This window comes from Hyla sarda, chromosome 6 (assembly GCF_029499605.1).
Source record: "Hyla sarda isolate aHylSar1 chromosome 6, aHylSar1.hap1, whole genome shotgun sequence".
In the NCBI taxonomy this organism is placed as follows: Eukaryota; Metazoa; Chordata; class Amphibia; order Anura; family Hylidae; genus Hyla; species Hyla sarda.
In genome coordinates, this window is record NC_079194.1 from 1,834,762 (window position 1) to 1,854,693 (window position 19,932).

The window sequence follows — 19,932 nt, forward strand, 5'->3', positions numbered from 1 at the left end:
TCATACAGAACATTATGGTTGTAGTATTGTGTATTATGTATAGTGTGTAGATGGACAGTGCCGCACTCCTTCATACAGGACATTATGGTTGTAGTATTGTGTATAGTGTGTAGATGGACAGTGCCGCACTCCTTCATACAGAACATTATGGTTGTAGTATTGTGTATTGTGGTGCAGTGTGTAGATGGACAGTGCCGCACTCCTTCATACAGAACATTATGGTTGTAGTATTGTGTATTATGTATAGTGTGTAGATGGACAGTGCCGCACTCCTTCATACAGAACATTATGGTTGTAGTATTGTGTATTATGTATAGTGTGTAGATGGACAGTGCCGCACTCCTTCATACAGATCATTATGGTTGTAGTATTGTGTATTATGTATAGTGTGTAGATGGAAAGTGCCGCACTCCTTCATACAGAACATTATGGTTGTAGTATTGTGTATTATGTATAGTGTGTAGATGGACAGTGCCGCACTCCTTCATACAGATCATTATGGTTGTAGTATTGTGTATTATGTATAGTGTGTAGATGGACAGTGCCGCACTCCTTCATACAGGACATTATGGTTGTAGTATTGTGTATTATGTGCAATGTGTAGATGGACAGTGCCGCACTCCTTCATACAGAACATTATGGTTGTAGTATTGTGTATTATGTACAGTGTGTAGATGGACAGTGCCGCACTCCTTCATACAGAACATTATGGTTGTAGTATTGTGTATTATGTATAGTGTGTAGATGGACAGTGCCGCACTCCTTCATACAGAACATTATGGTTGTAGTATTGTGTATTATGTGCAGTGTGTAGATGGACAGTGCCGCACTCCTTCATACAGAACATTATGGTTGTAGTATTGTGTATTATGTATAGTGTGTAGATGGACAGTGCCGCACTCCTTCATACAGAACATTATGGTTGTAGTATTGTGTATTATGTGCAGTGTGTAGATGGACAGTGCCGCACTCCTTCATACAGAACATTATGGTTGTAGTATTGTGTATTGTGGTGCAGTGTGTAGATGGACAGTGCCGCACTCCTTCATACAGGACATTATGGTTGTAGTATTGTGTATTATGTATAGTGTGTAGATGGACAGTGCCGCACTCCTTCATACAGAACATTATGGTTGTAGTATTGTGTATTATGTATAGTGTGTAGATGGACAGTGCCGCACTCCTTCATACAGAACATTATGGTTGTAGTATTGTGTATTGTGGTGCAGTGTGTAGATGGACAGTGCCGCACTCCTTCGTACAGAACATTATGGTTGTAGTATTGTGTATTATGTGTAGTGTGTAGATGGACAGTGCCGCACTCCTTCATACAGAACATTATGGTTGTAGTATTGTGTATTATGTATAGTGTGTAGATGGACAGTGCCGCACTCCTTCATACAGAACATTATGGTTGTAGTCTTGTGTATTATGTGCAGTGTGTAAATGGACAGTGCCGCACTCCTTCATACAGAACATTATGGTTGTAGTATTGTGTATTATGTATAGTGTGTAGATGGACAGTGCCGCACTCCTTCATACAGAACATTATGGTTGTAGTATTGTGTATTATGTATAGTGTGTAGATGGACAGTGCCGCACTCCTTCATACAGAACATTATGGTTGTAGTATTGTGTATTGTGGTGCAGTGTGTAGATGGACAGTGCCGCACTCCTTCATACAGAACATTATGGTTGTAGTCTTGTGTATTATGTATAGTGTGTAGATGGACAGTGCCGCACTCCTTCATACAGAACATTATGGTTGTAGTATTGTGTATTATGTATAGTGTGTAGATGGACAGTGCCGCACTCCTTCATACAGAACATTATGGTTGTAGTATTGTGTATTATGTATAGTGTGTAGATGGACAGTGCCGCACTCCTTCATACAGAACATTATGGTTGTAGTATTGTGTATTATGTGCAGTGTGTAGATGGACAGTGCCGCACTCCTTCATACAGGACATTATGGTTGTAGTATTGTGTATTATGTGCAGTGTGTAGATGGACAGTGCCGCACTCCTTCATACAGAACATTATGGTTGTAGTATTGTGTATTATGTATAGTGTGTAGATGGACAGTGCCGCACTCCTTCATACAGAACATTATGGTTGTAGTATTGTGTATTATGTGCAGTGTGTAGATGGACAGTGCCGCACTCCTTCATACAGAACATTATGGTTGTAGTATTGTGTATTATGTGCAGTGTGTAGATGGACAGTGCCGCACTCCTTCATACAGAACATTATGGTTGTAGTATTGTGTATTATGTATAGTGTGTAGATGGACAGTGCCGCACTCCTTCATACAGTACATTATGGGTTTAGTATTGTGTATTGTGGTGCAGTGTGTAGATGGACAGTGCCGCACTCCTTCATACAGAACATTATGGTTGTAGTATTGTGTATTATGTGCAGTGTGTAGATGGACAGTGCCGCACTCCTTCATACAGAACATTATGGTTGTAGTATTGTGTATTGTGGTGCAGTGTGTAGATGGACAGTGCCGCACTCCTTCATACAGAACATTATGGTTGTAGTATTGTGTATTATGTATAGTGTGTAGATGGACAGTGCCGCACTCCTTCATACAGAACATTATGGTTGTAGTATTGTGTATTATGTATAGTGTGTAGATGGACAGTGCCGCACTCCTTCATACAGAACATTATGATTGTAATATTGTGTATTATGTGAAGTGTGTAGATGGACAGTGCCGCACTCCTTCATACAGAACATTATGGTTGTAGTATTGTGTATTATGTGTAGTGTGTAGATAGACAGTGCCGCACTCCTTCATACAGAACATTATGGTTGTAGTATTGTGTATCATGTGCAGTGTGTAGATGGACAGTGCCGCACTCCTTCATACAGAACATAATGGTTGTAGTATTGTGTATTGTGGTGCAGTGTGTAGATGGACAGTGCCACACTCCTTCATACAGAACATTATGGTTGTAGTATTGTGTATTATGTGTAGTGTGTAGATGGACAGTGCCGCACTCCTTCGTACAGAACATTATGGTTGTAGTATTGTGTATTATGTATAGTGTGTAGATGGACAGTGCCGCACTCCTTCATACAGAACATTATGGTTGTAGTATTGTGTATTATGTGCAGTGTGTAGATGGACAGTGCCGCACTCCTTCATACAGAACATTATGGTTGTAGTATTGTGTATTGTGGTGCAGTGTGTAGATGGACAGTGCCGCACTCCTTCATACAGAACATTATGGTTGTAGTATTGTGTATTATGTATAGTGTGTAGATGGACAGTGCCGCACTCCTTCATACAGAACATTATGGTTGTAGTATTGTGTATTATGTATAGTGTGTAGATGGACAGTGCCGCACTCCTTCATACAGATCATTATGGTTGTAGTATTGTGTATTATGTATAGTGTGTAGATGGAAAGTGCCGCACTCCTTCATACAGAACATTATGGTTGTAGTATTGTGTATTATGTATAGTGTGTAGATGGACAGTGCCGCACTCCTTCATACAGATCATTATGGTTGTAGTATTGTGTATTATGTATAGTGTGTAGATGGACAGTGCCGCACTCCTTCATACAGGACATTATGGTTGTAGTATTGTGTATTATGTGCAATGTGTAGATGGACAGTGCCGCACTCCTTCATACAGAACATTATGGTTGTAGTATTGTGTATTATGTACAGTGTGTAGATGGACAGTGCCGCACTCCTTCATACAGAACATTATGGTTGTAGTATTGTGTATTATGTATAGTGTGTAGATGGACAGTGCCGCACTCCTTCATACAGAACATTATGGTTGTAGTATTGTGTATTATGTGCAGTGTGTAGATGGACAGTGCCGCACTCCTTCATACAGGACATTATGGTTGTAGTATTGTGTATTATGTGCAGTGTGTAGATGGACAGTGCCGCACTCCTTCATACAGAACATTATGGTTGTAGTATTGTGTATTATGTGTAGTGTGTAGATGGACAGTGCCGCACTCCTTCATACAGAACATTATGGTTGTAGTATTGTGTATTATGTATAGTGTGTAGATGGACAGTGCCGCACTCCTTCATACAGGACATTATGGTTGTAGTATTGTCTATTGTGTGCAGTGTGTAGATGGACAGTGCCGCACTCCTTCATACAGAACATTATGGTTGTAGTATTGTGTATTATGTGCAGTGTGTAGATGGACAGTGCCGCACTCCTTCATACAGGACATTATGGTTGTAGTATTGTGTATTATGTATAGTGTGTAGATGGAAAGTGCCGCACTCCTTCATACAGAACATTATGGTTGTAGTATTGTGTATTATGTATAGTGTGTAGATGGACAGTGCCGCACTCCTTCATACAGATCATTATGGTTGTAGTATTGTGTATTATGTATAGTGTGTAGATGGACAGTGCCGCACTCCTTCATACAGGACATTATGGTTGTAGTATTGTGTATTATGTGCAATGTGTAGATGGACAGTGCCGCACTCCTTCATACAGAACATTATGGTTGTAGTATTGTGTATTATGTACAGTGTGTAGATGGACAGTGCCGCACTCCTTCATACAGAACATTATGGTTGTAGTATTGTGTATTATGTATAGTGTGTAGATGGACAGTGCCGCACTCCTTCATACAGAACATTATGGTTGTAGTATTGTGTATTATGTGCAGTGTGTAGATGGACAGTGCCGCACTCCTTCATACAGAACATTATGGTTGTAGTATTGTGTATTATGTATAGTGTGTAGATGGACAGTGCCGCACTCCTTCATACAGAACATTATGGTTGTAGTATTGTGTATTATGTGCAGTGTGTAGATGGACAGTGCCGCACTCCTTCATACAGAACATTATGGTTGTAGTATTGTGTATTATGTATAGTGTGTAGATGGACAGTGCCGCACTCCTTCATACAGAACATTATGGTTGTAGTATTGTGTATTATGTGCAGTGTGTAGATGGACAGTGCCGCACTCCTTCATACAGAACATTATGGTTGTAGTATTGTGTATTATGTGCAGTGTGTAGATGGACAGTGCCGCACTCCTTCATACAGGACATTATGGTTGTAGTATTGTGTATTATGTGCAGTGTGTAGATGGACAGTGCCGCACTCCTTCATACAGAACATTATGGTTGTAGTATTGTGTATTATGTGTAGTGTGTAGATGGACAGTGCCGCACTCCTTCATACAGATCATTATGGTTGTAGTATTGTGTATTATGTGTAGTGTGTAGATGGACAGTGCCGCACTCCTTCATACAGATCATTATGGTTGTAGTATTGTGTATTGTGGTGCAGTGTGTAGATGGACAGTGCCGCACTCCTTCATACAGAACATTATGGTTGTAGTATTGTGTATTGTGGTGCAGTGTGTAGATGGACAGTGCCGCACTCCTTCATACAGAACATTATGGTTGTAGTATTGTGTATTATGTGTAGTGTGTAGATGGACAGTGCCGCACTCCTTCATACAGAACATTATGGTTGTAGTATTGTGTATTATGTGCAGTGTGTAGATGGACAGTGCCGCACTCCTTCATACAGGACATTATGGTTGTAGTATTGTGTATTATGTGTAGTGTGTAGATGGACAGTGCCGCACTCCTTCATACAGAACATTATGGTTGTAGTATTGTGTATTATGTGTAGTGTGTAGATGGACAGTGCCGCACTCCTTCATACAGGACATTATGGTTGTAGTATTGTGTATTATGTATAGTGTGTAGATGGACAGTGCCGCACTCCTTCATACAGAACATTATGGTTGTAGTATTGTGTATTATGTATAGTGTGTAGATGGACAGTGCCGCACTCCTTCATACAGAACATTATGGTTGTAGTATTGTGTATTATGTATAGTGTGTAGATGGACAGTGCCGCACTCCTTCATACAGAACATTATGGTTGTAGTATTGTGTATTATGTGTAGTGTGTAGATGGACAGTGCCGCACTCCTTCATACAGGACATTATGGTTGTAGTATTGTGTATTATGTATAGTGTGTAGATGGACAGTGCCGCACTCCTTCATACAGGACATTATGGTTGTAGTATTGTGTATTATGTATAGTGTGTAGATGGACAGTGCCGCACTCCTTCATACAGAACATTATGGTTGTAGTATTGTGTATTATGTGTAGTGTGTAGATGGACAGTGCCGCACTCCTTCATACAGAACATTATGGTTGTAGTATTGTGTATTATGTATAGTGTGTAGATGGACAGTGCCGCACTCCTTCATACAGAACATTATGGTTGTAGTATTGTGTATTATGTGTAGTGTGTAGATGGACAGTGCCGCACTCCTTCATACAGAACATTATGGTTGTAGTATTGTGTATTATGTATAGTGTGTAGATGGACAGTGCCGCACTCCTTCATACAGAACATTATGGTTGTAGTATTGTGTATTATGTGCAGTGTGTAGATGGACAGTGCCGCACTCCTTCATACAGAGCATTATGGTTGTAGTATTGTGTATTATGTATAATGTGTAGATGGACAGTGCCGCACTCCTTCATACAGAACATTATGGTTGTAGAATTGTGTATTATGTATAGTGTGTAGATGGACAGTGCCGCACTCCTTCATACAGATCATTATGGTTGTAGTATTGTGTATTATGTGCAGTGTGTAGATGGACAGTGCCGCACTCCTTCATACAGAACATTATGGTTGTAGTATTGTGTATTGTGTGCAGTGTGTAGATGGACAGTGCCGCACTCCTTCATACAGAACATTATGGTTGTAGTATTGTGTATTGTGGTGCAGTGTGTAGATGGACAGTGCCGCACTCCTTCATACAGAACATTATGGTTGTAGTATTGTGTATTATGTGTAGTGTGTAGATGGACAGTGCCGCACTCCTTCATACAGAACATTATGGTTGTATTATTGTGTATTATGTGTAGTGTGTAGATGGACAGTGCCGCACTCCTTCATACAGAACATTATGGTTGTAGTATTGTTTATTATGTGCAGTGTATAGATGGACAGTGCCGCACTCCTTCATACAGAACATTATGGTTGTAGTATTGTGTATTGTGGTGCAGTGTGTAGATGGACAGTGCCGCACTCCTTCATACAGAACATTATGGTTGTAGTATTGTGTATTGTGGTGCAGTGTGTAGATGGACAGTGCCGCACTCCTTCATACAGAACATTATGGTTGTAGTATTGTGTATTGTGTATAGTGTGTAGATGGACAGTGCCGCACTCCTTCATACAGGACATTATGGTTGTAGTATTGTGTATTGTGGTGCAGTGTGTAGATGGACAGTGCCGCACTCCTTCATACAGAACATTATGGTTGTAGTATAGTGTATTGTGTATAGTGTGTAGATGGACAGTGCCGCACTCCTTCATACAGGACATTATGGTTGTAGTATTGTGTATTATGTGCAGTGTGTAGATGGACAGTGCCGCACTCCTTCATACAGGACATTATGGTTGTAGTATTGTGTATTGTGGTGCAGTGTGTAGATGGACAGTGCCGCACTCCTTCATACAGAACATTATGGTTGTATTATTGTGTATTATGTGCAGTGTGTAGATGGACAGTGCCGCACTCCTTCATACAGAACATTATGGATGTAGTATTGTGTATTGTGGTGCAGTGTGTAGATGGACAGTGCCGCACTCCTTCATACAGAACATTATGGATGTAGTATTGTGTATTATGTGTAGTGTGTAGATGGAAAGTGCTGCACTCCTTCATACAGGACATTATGGTTGTAGTATTGTGTATTCTGTACAGTGTGTAGATGGACAGTGCCGCACTCCTTCATACAGGACATTATGGTTGTAGTATTGTGTATTATGTATAGTGTGTAGATGGACAGTGCCGCACTCCTTCATACAGAACATTATGGTTGTAGTATTGTGTATTATGTGTAGTGTGTAGATGGACAGTGCCGCACTCCTTCATACAGAACATTATGGTTGTAGTATTGTGTATTATGTATAGTGTGTAGATGGACAGTGCCGCACTCCTTCATACAGAACATTATGGTTGTAGTATTGTGTATTATGTGTAGTGTGTAGATGGACAGTGCCGCACTCCTTCATGCAGAACATTATGGTTGTAGTATTGTGTATTATGTATAGTGTGTAGATGGACAGTGCCGCACTCCTTCATACAGAACATTATGGTTGTAGTATTGTGTATTGTGGTGCAGTGTGTAGATGGACAGTGCCGCACTCCTTCATACAGAGCATTATGGTTGTAGTATTGTGTATTATGTATAATGTGTAGATGGACAGTGCCGCACTCCTTCATACAGAACATTATGGTTGTAGAATTGTGTATTATGTATAGTGTGTAGATGGACAGTGCCGCACTCCTTCATACAGATCATTATGGTTGTAGTATTGTGTATTATGTGTAGTGTGTAGATGGACAGTGCCGCACTCCTTCATACAGAACATTATGGTTGTAGTATTGTGTATTATGTATAGTGTGTAGATGGACAGTGCCGCACTCCTTCATACAGAACATTATGGTTGTAATATTGTGTATTATGTGTGGTGTAGATGGACAGTGCCGCACTCCTTCATACAGAACATTATGGTTGTAGTATTGTGTATTATGTGTAGTGTGTAGATGGAAAGTGCTGCACTCCTTCATACAGGACATTATGGTTGTAGTATTGTGTATTCTGTACAGTGTGTAGATGGACAGTGCCGCACTCCTTCATACAGGACATTATGGTTGTAGTATTGTGTATTATGTATAGTGTGTAGATGGACAGTGCCGCACTCCTTCATACAGAGCATTATGGTTGTAGTATTGTGTATTATGTATAATGTGTAGATGGACAGTGCCGCACTCCTTCATACAGAACATTATGGTTGTAGAATTGTGTATTATGTATAGTGTGTAGATGGACAGTGCCGCACTCCTTCATACAGAACATTATGGTTGTAGTATTGTGTATTATGTGTAGTGTGTAGATAGACAGTGCCGCACTCCTTCATACAGATCATTATGGTTGTAGTATTGTGTATTATGTGTAGTGTGTAGATGGACAGTGCCGCACTCCTTCATACAGAACATTATGGTTGTAGTATTGTGTATTATGTGCAGTGTATAGATGGACAGTGCCGCACTCCTTCATACAGAACATTATGGTTGTAGTATTGTGTATTATGTGTAGTGTGTAGATGGACAGTGCCGCACTCCTTCATACAGAACATTATGGTTGTATTATTGTGTATTATGTGTAGTGTGTAGATGGACAGTGCCGCACTCCTTCATACAGAACATTATGGTTATAGTATTGTGTATTATGTGTAGTGTGTAGATGGAGAGTGCCGCACTCCTTCATACAGAACATTATGGTTGTATTATTGTGTATTATGTGTAGTGTGTAGATGGACAGTGCCGCACTCCTTCATACAGAACATTATGGTTGTAGTATTGTTTATTATGTGCAGTGTATAGATGGACAGTGCCGCACTCCTTCATACAGAACATTATGGTTGTAGTATTGTGTATTGTGGTGCAGTGTGTAGATGGACAGTGCCGCACTCCTTCATACAGAACATTATGGTTGTAGTATTGTGTATTGTGTATAGTGTGTAGATGGACAGTGCCGCACTCCTTCATACAGGACATTATGGTTGTAGTATTGTGTATTGTGGTGCAGTGTGTAGATGGACAGTGCCGCACTCCTTCATACAGAACATTATGGTTGTAGTATTGTGTATTGTGTATAGTGTGTAGATGGACAGTGCCGCACTCCTTCATACAGGACATTATGGTTGTAGTATTGTGTATTATGTGTAGTGTGTAGATGGACAGTGCCGCACTCCTTCATACAGGACATTATGGTTGTAGTATTGTGTATTATGTGCAGTGTGTAGATGGACAGTGCCGCACTCCTTCATACAGAACATTATGGTTGTAGTATTGTGTATTATGTGTAGTGTGTAGATGGACAGTGCCGCACTCCTTCATACAGAACATTATGGTTGTAGTATTGTGTATTATGTGCAGTGTGTAGATGGACAGTGCCGCACTCCTTCATACAGGACATTATGGTTGTAGTATTGTGTATTATGTATAGTGTGTAGATGGACAGTGCCGCACTCCTTCATACAGAACATTATGGTTGTAGTATTGTGTATTATGTATAGTGTGTAGATGGACAGTGCCGCACTCCTTCATACAGAACATTATGGTTGTAGTATTGTGTATTATGTATAGTGTGTAGATGGACAGTGCCGCACTCCTTCATACAGAACATTATGGTTGTAGTATTGTGTATTATGTATAGTGTGTAGATGGACAGTGCCGCACTCCTTCATACAGAACATTATGGTTGTAGTATTGTGTATTATGTATAGTGTGTAGATGGACAGTGCCGCACTCCTTCATACAGATCATTATGGTTGTAGTATTGTGTATTATGTATAGTGTGTAGATGGACAGTGCCGCACTCCTTCATACAGAACATTATGGTTGTAGTATTGTGTATTATGTATAGTGTGTAGATGGACAGTGCCGCACTCCTTCATACAGAACATTATGGTTGTAGTATTGTGTATTATGTATAGTGTGTAGATGGACAGTGCCGCACTCCTTCATACAGAACATTATGGTTGTAGTATTGTGTATTATGTATAGTGTGTAGATGGACAGTGCCGCACTCCTTCATACAGAACATTATGGTTGTAGTATTGTGTATTATGTATAGTGTGTAGATGGACAGTGCCGCACTCCTCCATACAGGACATTATGGTTGTAGTATTGTGTATTATGTATAGTGTGTAGATGGACAGTGCCGCACTCCTTCATACAGAACATTATGGTTGTAGTATTGTGTATTATGTGTAGTGTGTAGATGGACAGTGCCGCACTCCTTCATACAGAACATTATGGTTGTAGTATTGTGTATTATGTATAGTGTGTAGATGGACAGTGCCGCACTCCTTCATACAGAACATTATGGTTGTAGTATTGTGTATTATGTGTAGTGTGTAGATGGACAGTGCCGCACTCCTTCATACAGAACATTATGGTTGTAGTATTGTGTATTATGTATAGTGTGTAGATGGACAGTGCCGCACTCCTTCATACAGAACATTATGGTTGTAGTATTGTGTATTGTGGTGCAGTGTGTAGATGGACAGTGCCGCACTCCTTCATACAGAGCATTATGGTTGTAGTATTGTGTATTATGTATAATGTGTAGATGGACAGTGCCGCACTCCTTCATACAGAACATTATGGTTGTAGAATTGTGTATTATGTATAGTGTGTAGATGGACAGTGCCGCACTCCTTCATACAGATCATTATGGTTGTAGTATTGTGTATTATGTGTAGTGTGTAGATGGACAGTGCCGCACTCCTTCATACAGAACATTATGGTTGTAGTATTGTGTATTGTGGTGCAGTGTGTAGATGGACAGTGCCGCACTCCTTCATACAGAACATTATGGTTGTAGTATTGTGTATTATGTGTAGTGTGTAGATGGACAGTGCCGCACTCCTTCATACAGAACATTATGGTTGTATTATTGTGTATTATGTGTAGTGTGTAGATGGACAGTGCCGCACTCCTTCATACAGAACATTATGGTTGTAGTATTGTTTATTATGTGCAGTGTATAGATGGACAGTGCCGCACTCCTTCATACAGAACATTATGGTTGTAGTATTGTGTATTGTGGTGCAGTGTGTAGATGGACAGTGCCGCACTCCTTCATACAGAACATTATGGTTGTAGTATTGTGTATTGTGTATAGTGTGTAGATGGACAGTGCCGCACTCCTTCATACAGGACATTATGGTTGTAGTATTGTGTATTGTGGTGCAGTGTGTAGATGGACAGTGCCGCACTCCTTCATACAGAACATTATGGTTGTAGTATAGTGTATTGTGTATAGTGTGTAGATGGACAGTGCCGCACTCCTTCATACAGGACATTATGGTTGTAGTATTGTGTATTATGTGCAGTGTGTAGATGGACAGTGCCGCACTCCTTCATACAGGACATTATGGTTGTAGTATTGTGTATTGTGGTGCAGTGTGTAGATGGACAGTGCCGCACTCCTTCATACAGAACATTATGGTTGTAGTATTGTTTATTATGTGCAGTGTATAGATGGACAGTGCCGCACTCCTTCATACAGAACATTATGGTTGTAGTATTGTGTATTGTGGTGCAGTGTGTAGATGGACAGTGCCGCACTCCTTCATACAGAACATTATGGTTGTAGTATTGTGTATTGTGTATAGTGTGTAGATGGACAGTGCCGCACTCCTTCATACAGGACATTATGGTTGTAGTATTGTGTATTGTGGTGCAGTGTGTAGATGGACAGTGCCGCACTCCTTCATACAGAGCATTATGGTTGTAGTATTGTGTATTATGTATAGTGTGTAGATGGACAGTGCCGCACTCCTTCATACAGAACATTATGGTTGTAGTATTGTGTATTATGTATAGTGTGTAGATGGACAGTGCCGCACTCCTTCATACAGAACATTATGGTTGTAGTATTGTGTATTATGTATAGTGTGTAGATGGACAGTGCCGCACTCCTTCATACAGAACATTATGGTTGTAGTATTGTGTATTGTGGTGCAGTGTGTAGATGGACAGTGCCGCACTCCTTCATACAGGACATTATGGTTGTAGTATTGTGTATTATGTATAGTGTGTAGATGGACAGTGCCGCACTCCTTCATACAGAACATTATGGTTGTAGTATTGTGTATTGTGGTGCAGTGTGTAAATGGACAGTGCCGCACTCCTTCATACAGAACATTATGGTTGTAGTATTGTGTATTATGTATAGTGTGTAGATGGACAGTGCCGCACTCCTTCATACAGAACATTATGGTTGTAGTATTGTGTATTATGTATAGTGTGTAGATGGACAGTGCCGCACTCCTTCATACAGAACATTATGGTTGTAGTATTGTGTATTGTGGTGCAGTGTGTAGATGGACAGTGCCGCACTCCTTCATACAGAACATTATGGTTGTAGTATTGTGTATTATGTATAGTGTGTAGATGGACAGTGCCGCACTCCTTCATACAGATCATTATGGTTGTAGTATTGTGTATTATGTATAGTGTGTAGTTGGACAGTGCCGCACTCCTTCATACAGAACATTATGGTTGTAGTATTGTGTATTATGTATAGTGTGTAGATGGACAGTGCCGCACTCCTTCATACAGATCATTATGGTTGTAGTATTGTGTATTATGTATAGTGTGTAGATGGACAGTGCCGCACTCCTTCATACAGAACATTATGGTTGTAGTATTGTGTATTATGTGCAGTGTGTAGATGGACAGTGCCGCACTCCTTCATACAGAACATTATGGTTGTAGTATTGTGTATTATGTATAGTGTGTAGATGGACAGTGCCGCACTCCTTCATACAGGACATTATGGTTGTAGTATTGTGTATTATGTATAGTGTGTAGATGGACAGTGCCGCACTCCTTCATACAGAACATTATGGTTGTAGTATTGTGTATTGTGGTGCAGTGTGTAAATGGACAGTGCCGCACTCCTTCATACAGAACATTATGGTTGTAGTATTGTGTATTATGTGTAGTGTGTAGATGGACAGTGCCGCACTCCTTCATACAGAACATTATGGTTGTAGTATTGTGTATTATGTATAGTGTGTAGATGGACAGTGCCGCACTCCTTCATACAGGACATTATGGTTGTAGTATTGTGTATTATGTATAGTGTGTAGATGGACAGTGCCGCACTCCTTCATACAGAACATTATGGTTGTAGTATTGTGTATTATGTGCAGTGTGTAGATGGACAGTGCCGCACTCCTTCATACAGAACATTATGGTTGTAGTATTGTGTATTGTGGTGCAGTGTGTAGATGGACAGTGCCGCACTCCTTCATACAGGACATTATGGTTGTAGTATTGTGTATTATGTATAGTGTGTAGATGGACAGTGCCGCACTCCTTCATACAGAACATTATGGTTGTAGTATTGTGTATTGTGGTGCAGTGTGTAAATGGACAGTGCCGCACTCCTTCATACAGAACATTATGGTTGTAGTATTGTGTATTATGTATAGTGTGTAGATGGACAGTGCCGCACTCCTTCATACAGAACATTATGGTTGTAGTATTGTGTATTATGTATAGTGTGTAGATGGACAGTGCCGCACTCCTTCATACAGAACATTATGGTTGTAGTATTGTGTATTGTGGTGCAGTGTGTAGATGGACAGTGCCGCACTCCTTCATACAGGACATTATGGTTGTAGTATTGTGTATTATGTATAGTGTGTAGATGGACAGTGCAGCACTCCTTCATACAGAACATTATGGTTGTAGTATTGTGTATTATGTATAGTGTGTAGATGGACAGTGCCGCACTCCTTCATACAGAACATTATGGTTGTAGTATTGTGTATTATGTATAGTGTGTAGATGGACAGTGCCGCACTCCTTCATACAGAACATTATGGTTGTAGTATTGTGTATTATGTATAGTGTGTAGATGGACAGTGCCGCACTCCTTCATACAGAACATTATGGTTGTAGTATTGTGTATTATATATAGTGTGTAGATGGACAGTGCCGCACTCCTTCATACAGAACATTATGGTTGTAGTATTGTGTATTATGTGCAGTGTGTAGATGGACAGTGCCGCACTCCTTCATACAGAACATTATGGTTGTAGTATTGTGTATTATGTGCAGTGTGTAGATGGACAGTGCCGCACTCCTTCATACAGAACATTATGGTTGTAGTATTGTGTATTATGTGCAGTGTGTAGATGGACAGTGCCGCACTCCTTCATACAGAACATTATGGTTGTAGTATTGTGTATTATGTGTAGTGTGTAGATGGACAGTGCCGCACTCCTTCATACAGATCATTATGGTTGTAGTATTGTGTATTATGTGTAGTGTGTAGATGGACAGTGCCGCACTCCTTCATACAGATCATTATGGTTGTAATATTGTGTATTATGTGTAGTGTGTAGATGGACAGTGCCGCACTCCTTCATACAGAACATTATGGTTGTAGTATTGTGTATTGTGGTGCAGTGTGTAGATGGACAGTGCCGCACTCCTTCATACAGGACATTATGGTTGTAGTATTGTGTATTATGTGTAGTGTGTAGATGGACAGTGCCGCACTCCTTCATACAGATCATTATGGTTGTAGTATTGTGTATTATGTATAGTGTGTAGATGGACAGTGCCGCACTCCTTCATACAGGACATTATGGTTGTAGTATTGTGTATTATGTATAGTGTGTAGATGGACAGTGCCGCACTCCTTCATACAGGACATTATGGTTGTAGAATTGTGTATTATGTATAGTGTGTAGATGGACAGTGCCGCACTCCTTCATACAGAGCATTATGGTTGTAGTATTGTGTATTATGTGTAGTGTGTAGATAGACAGTGCCGCACTCTTTCATACAGAACATTATGGTTGTAGTATTGTGTATTATGTGTAGTGTGTAGATGGACAGTGCCGCACTCTTTCATACAGAACATTATGGTTGTAGTATTGTGTATTATGTGTAGTGTGTAGATGGACAGTGCCGCACTCCTTCATACAGAACATTATGGTTGTAGTATTGTGTATTGTGGTGCAGTGTGTAGATGGACAGTGCCGCACTCCTTCATACAGAACATTATGGTTGTAGTATTGTGTATTGTGGTGCAGTGTGTAGATGGACAGTGCCGCACTCCTTCATACAGAACATTATGGTTGTAGTATTGTGTATTGTGGTGCAGTGTGTAGATGGACAGTGCCGCACTCCTTCATACAGAACATTATGGTTGTAGTATTGTGTATTATGTATAGTGTGTAGATGGACAGTGCCGCACTCCTTCATACAGAACATTATGGTTGTAGTATTGTGTATTGTGGTGCAGTGTGTAGATGGACAGTGCCGCACTCCTTCATACAGATCATTATGGTTGTAGTATTGTGTATTGTGGTGCAGTGTGTAGATGGACAGTGCCGCACTCCTTCACATTCTTATACAATGAAATCTAAAGTTCTGTCACTAATAGTAACGTACGTGTTGAGGGAAGTCGGCCTTCAGCTCGGTAACAGATCTGCACCAATACGCAGACGTCTTCTCACTGATAAGTTCGATATTTAAGAAGGCTCCTTGTCCGGGGCCGTAGAGGGGGCCCGAGGTGGTTCCACGAATAATTCTCGGAGAAACATTTGTCACTATATCCTGCCAAAAAATAACAAAAACAAGATGAATGATCTGCGGCTCAGAGATTCCTATAGTGCAGATCAGAAATGCAGATAAAGAGTGCAGCCCAGGAGGAGACCTCTGACCTATGACCTCTGACCTATGCGGATATAATGAGGGCGACTATCCGTCCACAGAAGTTTATTTTCCAGCTTCATAGATCAGATACATGATATCGCTATCACTCACATTGTATGGTCAGATGACGGAACGTGATGTGACTACTAACGACGCTCCGGATGTTGGGCCTGGATGTGTCAGCACAAGATAATCCCCCAGGGTGCACTATTAAGGGGCCGCCATGTGCCCCCATAGCAGCCCCCATTATTATTATATATCATACGTCTCTTCTATTGTGGAAGGTGTTCTGAGATTGTGTTTTCATTTCCGTGTGTGACCCCAGCCCCTGATCGCCTCTTTTTGTCAGCTCCTTTGTGCCTGATTGACTAGGAACCTGTGTTGTCAACCCTCGATCTTCCTGCCCATTTCTGACCACACAGCCAGCCCTAGACCTCGGAGAGCACCTGGACTCATCTCTGTCTATCCTCACAGCAGCATCTCTTCCCTGATTGACCAGCTGCCATCTTTTTGGGGACTACTCCCAGTAGTAGAAAACCTGTTAGCCCCTCGCAGCAAAGATGTGATGAACCCCTAGGGTTAATGATTTCTAGCCCTGTTATTTATCTTGGTTGCTTGGACTACGCCTCTGTGGTTTGGGCTCAGCCTACTGAACCTATTAGGATCCTCCTGCTAGCAACACAGGGATATTTAAGGAAGCCTTTTTCATTCATGCCTCACCTGTGAAAGTTCTTATACTGTAGCTAGAATTCTCTGCATTCTCTATTCTCTGCAAAAATAGAGAAGCATACCCACACATCCACCATTTGTATTTTGATTAGGGATCGACCGATATCGTTTTTTTAGGGCCGATACCGATAATCAGTGTAGGTTAAGGCCGATAGCCGATAACTCATACCGATATTCCGATATAAGTTATCGGCTATTTATCCCCCTGCGACACCGCTGCAGATCATTGATTTAAAGTGTGCGCTTTAAATGAATGCACTGCAGTGGCTTTTGCGGTGCCATAGACCGCCGCCGCCACCCGCTCTCTCCCCCTGCCTGTCCGGGGGTCCTAAGACCTATCACCACCACCGCCCTGCCGCACTGAGACCACCCCGCCGTGCCGCACCGCGACCGCCCCCCCCCCCCCGACCCGCCACACCACCCCGGCCCCATTGCCTCCCCCATCCCCGGTTTTATAATTACCTGTTCCCGGGGTCCACTCTACATCTGGCTCCGGTGGCGTCCTCCTGAACTGTCACTGTGCGCACTGACGGTGATGTCACGTCGCGCACGTCACGTCACTGCACACAGCGTAAAGCAGGACGCAGCAGGAGCAAAAAGAAGCGTGGGCCCTGGGAACAGGTAATTATAAAACCGGGGATGGGGGAGGCAATGGGGCCGGGGAGGTGCGGTGGGGGTTTTTCTCAAGTTGAATTTTCTGCATCTTATTGTTGTATCTGGTTCACTGATCTTGTTTTATCTGGCTCGTCTCTAGACTTCTCTTTGGATCTCCGTTATCTCCTGGTCTAGACTCGGCTGGTTTGGACTCCACTTTCTGTGTGTGCGTGTTTAGTTTTATTTCTGTTAGTTTTGTGTGCCTCCAGCTGGTCCCAGACATCCTACTGTGTTGTATTTTATTGTTTTTACTTTTTGACTGTCCCTCCCTTATTTAGGAAGGGACCATCTCCGTGGTTGTGGACCCATTATTTAGGACCGGTACGCAAGTAGGCAGGGACAGAGGGAGTGGGCAAGACTAGGGCTGCACTTCATCCCTGCCCAACATGACAGAAGACCAAATACACATAGGAGAGGGTTAAAGGGTGAGAACCCAAGGATGGCCTTGGGAGTGGTCTAGAGCCAAACTGATAAGGTGGCACAGCAGGAAGGGCATAGTAATAAACCATGCGGCTACTATAGGACCCTTAGAGAGAGGGGGCCCCATCATGGTTGACCCCATTCTATTTTCAGTAGGTAACAAACTGCAGAATTCCTCTCTCCAGGGAACTGCATTGGAGGAGAATAAAGACCAATGGGTCTTGGAAATAAATCCAGACCCCTCTGTCCTGGGGCCAAATCAGACACTATATTAGGAGGCCAAAATATTGTTCTCCTATGGGTCCCCTTTCTATGTAGGCCACTGTACAGTGGATCCACATAATCTACCCAATACACAAAGCGGGATCATTTCCTTCAGTTTTCTTATACAATACGTCCTATAGCAGTGTTTCCCAACCAGGGAGCCTCCAGCTGTTGCAAAACTACAACTCCAAGCCGGCCCGGACAGCCTTCGGCTGTCCGGGCATGCTGGGAGTTGTAGTTTTGCAACAGCTGGAGGCACCCTGGTTGGGAAACTTTGTCCTATAGCCATGAGGCTGCGTCATCAGGCGGTATTTAATTAGGAATTTTAACACTCCCCCCCCCCTGAAATTACAGCCAAAATAAAGCAAACCTACTGTAATTTGCCTCAAAACTGCAATTATACAAATCGTGGTAAAATTCGGAAAACAACGTTAAATGTTGGGCATAAAATAAACGCCATGTGTATAAAAAGCCTTTTGAATCCCAACATACACTTTGATTCATTATGATACAATTAACAATAATAATAATAATAATAATAATAATAATAATAATATAATAATAACAACAACAGACAGGACACTACAGTCTACTCCTCCTGTATAGTAATAATAATAATAACTAATAATAATAGTAATAATAATAATAATAATAATAAATAATAATACATATTATAACTAATAATAATAATACATATTATAACTAATAATAATAATTAGAGATGAGCGAACTTACAGTAAATTCGATTCGTCACAAACTTCTCGGCTCGGCAGTTGATGACTTATCCTGTATAAATTAGTTCAGCTTTCAGGTGCTACGGGGGCTGGAGACTCTGTTCTAGGACTGTATCCACCTTTTCCAGCCACCGGATCACCTGAAAGCTGAACTAATTTACGCAGGATAAGTCATCAACTGCCGAGCCGAGAAGTTCGTGACAAATTGAATTTACTGTAAGTTCACTCATCTCTAATAATAATAATAATAATAATAATAATAATACATATTATAACTAATAATAATATTATAACATATGATAATGTAGCAAATTATATATCTGTAGGTTTAGCGGTTGTAGAGAAGAAGATTTTGGAAAATTGTGCAAAAATTGCTACAAAAACCAAGATGGCGGCCTTCCATGTGACCTAGGACCTTTATATTACATAAGGTTATGCACAGCTCATGGGTCGACCACTATGCAAATCTCATGAGTTTTGGAGTCACAGCGCAGAAGCTATAAGCATTTGAATCCCGCGACGGAATAATAATAATAATAATAATAATAATAATAATAATAAAATAATCATAATAATAATAAAATAATAATAATAATAATAATAATAATAAAAATAATAATCTGAGCAAAAACAATAGGTGTCCAGTTTTGCTTGGCCACCTGATGATGATGATGATGATGATAATAATAATAATAATAATAATAATAATAATAATAATAATAAAATAATCATACTAATAATAAAATAATAATAACAATAATAATAATAATAACAATAATAATAATAATAATAATAATAATAATAATGATAATAATAAAATAATCAT

The 19,932-nt window shown here is 40.8% G+C and overlaps 1 protein-coding gene across 4 annotated transcripts in view; it reads right to left on the reverse strand.

Moving 5' to 3' along the window:
- Window positions 1-19,932, reverse strand: part of DPYD (dihydropyrimidine dehydrogenase) — a 1,322,423-nt gene that overhangs the window by 485,896 nt on the left and 816,595 nt on the right. For all 4 annotated transcript variants that reach the window (XM_056528554.1, XM_056528555.1, XM_056528557.1 and 1 more), the window contains one exon: window positions 16,042-16,206. In XM_056528554.1, the coding sequence (XP_056384529.1) occupies window positions 16,042-16,206 (165 nt within the window). The remainder of the gene's footprint in view (window positions 1-16,041; window positions 16,207-19,932) is intronic.